The 7,361-nt window shown below is 42.3% G+C and overlaps 1 protein-coding gene across 1 annotated transcript; it reads right to left on the bottom strand.

The window, feature by feature from the left end:
* Positions 1 to 4,663: 4,663 nt before the first annotated feature.
* LOC110723672 (polygalacturonase-like) lies at positions 4,664 to 6,676 on the bottom strand. Its single transcript, XM_021903014.1, has 3 exons — positions 6,159 to 6,676; positions 5,469 to 6,109; positions 4,664 to 5,245 (listed from the first exon to the last, which is right to left on the bottom strand). The coding sequence occupies exons 1-3, from the start codon at positions 6,373 to 6,375 to the stop codon at positions 4,913 to 4,915; spliced, it is 1,191 nt and encodes a 396-aa protein (XP_021758706.1). The 5' UTR covers positions 6,376 to 6,676; the 3' UTR covers positions 4,664 to 4,912.
* Positions 6,677 to 7,361: the final 685 nt, after the last annotated feature.

The raw sequence follows: 7,361 nt of genomic DNA, 5'->3' as shown, positions 1-7,361 counted from the left end.
TGTTCGGCAGAGTTGAAGAAAAGAAACAGTAAAGCATTCAAAAATAAAGCAACTGAAGAAAAAAAATTGAGCTACAAGTTCAATAATTCAGTATCGGCAGCCGCCCACAAGCGGAAAATAACAGCTGCCGAAATACGTACATAAGCAAAAAAATAAAACTGCTGTACGACAAGGCAAGCTGAAGCAAAAAACAAGGCAAAAAACTCAGAAAGCGGCAAGTCTAAAGTTAAGCACATGATGAACCGCAAGATTCTGAAGACGACTGCCCGAGTTCCTATGCTTCAGCCGGGGGATCAGACTGATCAGCGTTGAGTCCCATGGTGGCCTCAGCCCCAGCAGCAGAAGAGGCGGGCTTTGCACTTTGCCGAGCCTCCCTTTCCCTCTGCTCAGCTTCCAACTCCAGTCTTTCAGCTTCCTCTTCGGCTTCCTCAGCCTTAAGAATTTCAGCTTCAGCTGGAGTTGCAAACTTCATGTGAGGGTCTTCGGGATTCTGGACCCACTCAGCACATTTAGACCAGTCCAGCTTCGGCTCAGCATGAAGGCAGACTCTTCGGCATACTCGGAATCCGTTTCTGAAACCCATCTCATATTCCTCTTGGGTATATACACGGACATTGAGTAAAGCCTCAGCATCAGCCAGCTTCTTCTGGGTCTCCTCCAAGTCTTCCTTGGATTTCTTCAGCTCATCAGCGACTTGGGAGGAGGAACCTCTCAGCTCATTCAGCTCTTGCTGAATTTGGAAAGCCTTTGTCTGGGCCTGGGCCACTTCAACTTTCTGGATCAGCAATTGATCCTCAGCCTTTTGGAATTTAGCTCTTTGAGCTTCAGCAGCAGCAGCAGCCTCTGAGAGTTGGACGTCTTTGGCCAGGAGCAATTCTTCAGCAGCCATTCGGCTGGCTTCAAGAGCCTCTAGACGCCGCTGCACTTCAGCTTGTGCAGCAGTTCCTTCTTGAATTCGGCTCTCAATAGCAGCCTTGAATTTGGAGACGTCCACTCCCATATGCTCCTGGAGGAATTTTTCCCCTTCCATCAGTGGGGGAAAAACCTCCATCTCCATAGCATCGCAGAAGGTTTTCAGAGCTTCGGCAGCTTTTTTACCGTACTCCTCAACCTCCTGCTGCTTCTCTTCAGCTGCTGCTTGCTTCAGCTTAGCAAGCTTAACTTCCTCTTCAGCCACCTTCCTTTCGTGCACAGCAGCGTCTACCCTATCTTGTAGGGTATCTATCAGCTCTACAGTGAGAGTCTGATTGTGCACGAACTGAAAACAGGAAGACAAAAAAAATATAAATAAAAAAAAAAAATATATATATATATATATATATATATATAAAGAGCTGAATTTCGGAGGAAATGAAGGAAAATTACCTGCATCATCAGCAGTTGGTTAGACCTGGCTGGGTCAGGAACTGATCTGCTGGATTCGCCCATCCCAGCAGTGGCCTTCAGCGACCAGATCCTTGCCCTGTCTACTTCGGACATGCCAGCAAAATTGCCGAAGTAGGCTGCAGCTCCTTCTCGGTTTTGACCCCATATGAGGTCCCAGATGTGATCTGGGATCGGAATTCGGGGGGCCGAAAAACCCATTTCTCCAGAATGCAGAGTCTGGAAAGAAGGGAAGGATGACGATGGAGCTTGATTAGCTTTGGTTGTCTCAGCATCATCCTTCTCAGAGGAGTCAATTACTATGACCTCCTCTTCTTCAGGGGTGAGGACGAAAGCCTCAACCTCTCTTGCGATGTCTGCCGTGAAGCCCTCAGCGCTGGACATAACGGCATCCTTATTTTCGTGCTCATCAGCACTCTTCTTCATTTCTTCTTGGACCCCTCCCTTAGGTTCGGGAGTTCTCTGATCCACCTCCATCTCAGGAGGTGGCGGAGGGGTCTTTTGAGGAGATTGGGGTGTTGGCTGGGGAACCCTCGGCGATCCATTGCCTTCCTCAGGTTCCCTTATTGCGACGCCGATGGTCATCGGCCTCTGCTGAAAGTCATGAGGGCCGATGATGGCCATCCTTCGGCGCCTTTTCAGAAGGGGCTGCTCGTCCATATCTGAGTCTGAAGACTCTTGTATTTGGTCTTCGGGACGAACAGGAGCTTTGCCTTCTCTGTGTCTGTTACTCTCTTCAGACTGTAACAGACAGGGGGGAAGAAGAATGTGAGTAAAAAAAAAAAAAAAAAAAAAAAAAAAAAAAAAAAAAAAAAAAAAAAAAAAAAAAAAGAAGAAAAGAAAAAAGTTGTCTGAAAGCTCACCGAGGTTTTCAGCAAAGCCTCGTCTTCTTCAGCTGCTCTAGCTGCAGCTTCGGCTTCAGCAGCTCTGGAGGACCCTTCTCCTCCTTCGCAAGCCTCAAGTACCCGTGCAACCTCTTCGGCTGTGCGGGCAGCTTCAGCTTCTTCGTTCAGCAGCTGAAACCAAGGGTCTCTCTTCTTCCACCAAGGCTTCTGCCTCTGATACAGAGCAACAGCCTCAATCTGGAAGTGGGAAGAATCCAGATGAACTTCCCTATGCCTCGGCTCAGTGATAGACGGGGCCCGTTCAGTTACAACTCGCTCTCGGTTAACACCAAGACGAGCGTAGTTAATACCAACGTTGGTCTCGTCCCGCTCTGAAAAAAGGAAAGGGAAAAAGTTTAGCTCAGATATGTCGGCACAGCATAAAAAAAGCAAAGCGAGAGAAGAAAAAGAGGTAGTTAAAAAGCCTCGGCCCCAGCCGAAGAAGCTTACCATCCTTAAACTTTCGGCTGAGGCCAACAGCTGCTAGCATGTTCTCTTGGAAAACGTAATGCGTATCGGGGAGCCAAGTCTCCGGGATATGCTGCATTCGACCACTTCCCCCCGGGTTCGGCAGCTTGCCGAAGATATGTTGCTGATCCAGGTTCGGATCCGCCCCGTTATCTGCGGGGGGACCTAGACTTCCCATTTCGGGATCAGGCTCAGCTAAGTACCGGGGAGCGCTGAAGACGCAAGGGTGGCCCGGATCTGTGGGTGCCCTAACCCAAATCCATTGACCTCTCCAGTCCTTGTCTGAAGAGTCATTTGGCCACATGGTCAAGTATTGGGGCCGGGACTCAATCCGATACCACCCAGAACCATGGCTTCCGTGCCCACTTTGAATATTTGGCACTAGCCGATGGAGCTTTCTGAAGCAGTGCAGGTTCGGCACGTACTTGAAGAACTTGCAGACCCATAAGTATGTCATCACCCTTCGGATGCTGGTGGGGGTTAGCTGACATAGGGAAATGTTGTAATGGATCAGCAAGTCTCGGACGAAAACGTCCAAAGGGAACCTCAGCCCATACTGAAGCTGTCTCGTGTACACCCCCACATACCCCGGGGGTGGACGATGGATTCTATCGGATGCTGAGGGCATTCGGCACCAATATCCATCAGCTTCAAAAATGCCGTAATGCAACTCAATTTGCTCGGCAAATCGATATTGATCGGCGTTCTCTACCCACCATGAGTAGGGGCGGTTCTTTATCATGGCCGAAACGACTTCGGCATTCTCCCACTCTGAAAACCCAGGGAGGATATCCCAAAGGACAGCGGGAACTTCATCATCCCGTCCAGAAGCGCTCGGCTCATCTGTTCTTTGAGGAGGAGCCGAGGAAAGGGGAGTCGCCCTAATCCCTTCAGCAGGGTCAGACTCCGGCCTTTGACCATTCCAGGTCCCAATCCTGTTCCTAGGATCGGGAATCGGCCTTGCTCTTCTTGGAGCACGGGCTCTACCTCTAACTCCTCTTGCCATGGATTATTTCGAAGAGAAAAGTCGAAAGAAAAGGGGAAGGAGTTCGAATTCGAAGAAAAAATAAACTGAAATCAAAGGAATTTACCTTAATCTGAAGCGAAAGTTGCCGATTTACGAGTTCGTAGTGGCAAGTCTCAGTTTCTAAGCTCAATGCTCGGGGAATTTGCGAAGTTTTGATGCGGGTTCTTGGTTTCTCTCTCGAAGAATTCTGGGTTTGTGTTGGTGAATAAGTGAGGAGAATGACGCGCCTCTGTTTACATCTCCAGGTACGGGATACGAAGAGTCTGTGCTTTAATTTCTCTTAAATACCCACTAAGTAGCCATTAAACACATGTCTTGTGATTAAACTGCCCATTATCCGTCCAACTTCCGCAAATCATTAACCGTTGTTATCTCATTAATTACGGTTTAAATTCAAATTTTTGGATCAATTAAATCATTTACCTCCCTCCTTTTCTGAATTAAATCAAACCCGACCCGTCATCCTTCCAAATCGGGTCTGGGGGGCAAGTTGTTTGGGTCCAATTTAGTCAAAATTGGGCCTAAGCACTAAATGATCCAATTAAAAGCCCAAGGTCAAGGTTCAACTCTCCAATTGCTCAAAAGTCAAAGGTCAGCCCACAAAGTAAGCCAATTGGGCTAAAGCCCAACCTCTCCATGTATGATGAGGTATAAAAGCCATCATATTGACACATTCAGGGGGAGAGTCATATTCCAATTCGTATGCTCATTCTTGCATTCAGAAATATTCCACAAAAGCCTCAAGCTACAAACTCTCTTGCATAGTGTCTTCCTTTTACACATTATACTGACTTTAGCATCGGAGGGGCCTTCCTCGGAAACACCCCCGAGGCTAGTTTACGTGTGTTCACTGTGCAGGAAACCTTCGGCCCAACACAACTTGGATCGAATCCAGTCTTCTCCATTTCAACGGACCTTCGGCAAGGTCCCATTGTTTTCAACCGAAACACCATGTTAATGAAAAGAGTGCATTTTTTGTTAAGCTGTAAAAATTTGTTGCCCAATTTGAGTCTCAAAAGTTACTTCCGAAACTAAGTTAATTATCATACCTTATTGTATTATGATGTAGCACCTAGATCACATCGATACATATAGTTCGTATAGTTTCATCACATAAAAAATTACGGAGTACATAAGATTACGAAAGATGCTAAGAAATGCAAGATGGTGGCTTTTGGAATCCAGAAGCGACGCCCTTGACATTGTAACATGATGAAATAGTTGGTCCTTTGTTACTTCCATACCTCAAATTTATATTCTCTATCTCAACTTCACATGGTCTATATTTACTGCATTGTAAATTTACTGCAACATAAGTTTGTGAAACTCCCATAATATTCACAAACTTCACATCGCTTATTTGAACATGAGAATCTCCCTTCAATAAAGAAAACACAAGTGAATTAGAATACATTCTTTCTTTTTTTTTTAATTTTTTTTTTTTTTGAGGAATTAGAATACATTCTACTAAATATTCCCATATCTAAATGAAATAGGCCTCTTATATAAGCATGTAACATATGAAAGTACATTTACTTAAAAAGATAAACTAAAATTATACTTCGCAATAACATTGTCTAACAAGGTTCGAAGGGAAGTAAATGTCCTAGAGGTATTCGTTTGATTTATATATTCATATTATGTGGAAGTCAATCAGCTTAGTTGGTTAAAGTTTTGAAAGTAGACATATAATAATCTCATTAGACATTACCTATTCTTTCGCCTGAAGAAATAAAGTAAGAACCCGTCTCAAATAATAGAGTCAGAACAATCCGATTAAAAATAAAGAGATGTGGAATTACCTTAGGACACTTATGTGATGGACAATAATTTTGATCAATAATGATGGGATTACTAGCATTGTTAACAAAAATACTCTCAAATGAAACTTGAGCAACTTTCCCAGCATTCTTAGTAGCCCATGTCTTAATCCTAACACCATTCATGGTATCAGTGAAGTTGCAATTTTTCACATTTATTCCCTTCACTGCAAGCTCATTGGGCCCGAAACCCATGCTCCCGATACTAATCCCGTGGCCCGGCCCGCATCGAGTACCTGTGATGTTAACATCTTCAGCTCCAGGAAGGAGTGAAATGCAATCATCTCCAGTAGAAATCTTTGAATCTGATACTTGGATTTGTCTTGAGAAGGCAATGTTGATTCCATCAGTGTTAGGGCTATTAGGTGGGGCTGAGACATGAATTTGGGTTATCGTAACATTTTTGCACCCGAATAGTTTGATGTGGCTACCTTTGCTATCGACGAAGTTCATATTGTTGATCCTTGAATTGTTGACGAAAGTTAACATCAATGACTGTAACACAACAATGAGACAGTCGATAATATGTTAGGTATAATATAAATTCTGTTGTTTTAATAAGTGTTACAGTTTAACTTCCGCGAATTCCTAAGTAATTTACCGTTGGAAGGTTGTTGATCGATGGGTTATCTTCCATTATCTTGAACCATGAATCTGAGCCTTGCCCATCAAAATGCCCACTACCAGTTATACCCAATTTATCTACATATCTAAATTCAACCCAATAGGTCAGCCCAATATTAACTTTATGGGCCTTCAAAAAGCCTGCATTGTGGAAATCTATTGGGCCCATGCATGGGCCTTGAAACAATAGATTTCTCAACAAGTATTTCCCACGTGGGATTTTAATTACCGCTTTGCCCTTCCATTTGCATGCTTCATTCCATGATCTCTCAAAGGCCTACAAGGTAAAATCAATTTCACTTTTAAGACATTTTCATCATCACTCAAATTATTGTGTAAAAAAAAAAAAAACTAAAAAAAAATTGTTTTAGCATCAAAAATACTAAATATAGATTCAAAATACATACTACGTAAATTTTTGCGATTATAAACCCATTTCTCATAAGATGTAGGGCTGTACACATTTTGGTCTGGACCGTAATCAAATCAGACCAAACCGTATTTTAGCAGTTTGGTTTGGTTTACGGTTTATAAAATTACGGTTTGGTCTCGATTTTTTTGTAAATATGGTTTATGGTTTGGTTTGGTTTTGCAAAAATTATAAACCAAACCAAACCGTAAACCAATAAACCGTATTTTAATATTTATATAATTTTTCAATAAACTTTTTTTATATTATATAAAAATATTAAAGAATAAATAAAAAACCATGAAAAATAGATAAAAACTATACTGTCAATACTCTATAATTAATGATTATAATGTAGTACTCATATGAATATCTTTTATTGTTATGTATTATTTTTATTATGTGTTAGCACTTGATATTTTTATTGTAACTTTGTAGTACAATTTAATCCGTTTGGGCTACTTATTTAAACATTATTATAAATTAGTGAAGTATTATTTGACAATTTTTGGAAAAAAAAATATCATCTCATCATAAACCGCAAACCAAACCGTATTATTACGGTTTGGTTTGGTTTGGTTTCAATACTAATATGGTTTGGTTTGGTTTGAAAAATTTACCAAACCGTATTTTGCGGTTTGATTTGGTTTGGACTCAAACCGCACCAAACCAAACCATGTTCACCCCTAATAAGATGTATGTTTGCAACTGTGAGTATAATTTTTGTATACCAAATACGTGCATAT

The sequence above is a fragment of the Chenopodium quinoa genome, unplaced genomic scaffold, assembly GCF_001683475.1.
Source record: "Chenopodium quinoa cultivar QQ74 unplaced genomic scaffold, ASM168347v1, whole genome shotgun sequence".
NCBI classification, from domain to species: domain Eukaryota; kingdom Viridiplantae; phylum Streptophyta; class Magnoliopsida; order Caryophyllales; family Amaranthaceae; genus Chenopodium; species Chenopodium quinoa.
This window is presented reverse-complemented; position numbering and strand designations above follow the sequence as displayed.

Bases quoted from the DNA above. Each gene is read 5' to 3' on its own strand.
- LOC110723672 (XM_021903014.1), bottom strand. From the start codon at position 6,375: ATGGGCCCAATAGATTTCCACAATGCAGGCTTTTTGAAGGCCCATAAA. The intron at 6,110-6,158 runs GTTAAACTGTAA...ATTATACCTAAC, and splicing joins TTACTTAGGAATTCGCGGAA to ATATTATCGACTGTCTCATT. The intron at 5,246-5,468 runs GTCTAATGAGAT...TATTTCATTTAG, and splicing joins CAGGCGAAAGAATAGGTAAT to ATATGGGAATATTTAGTAGA.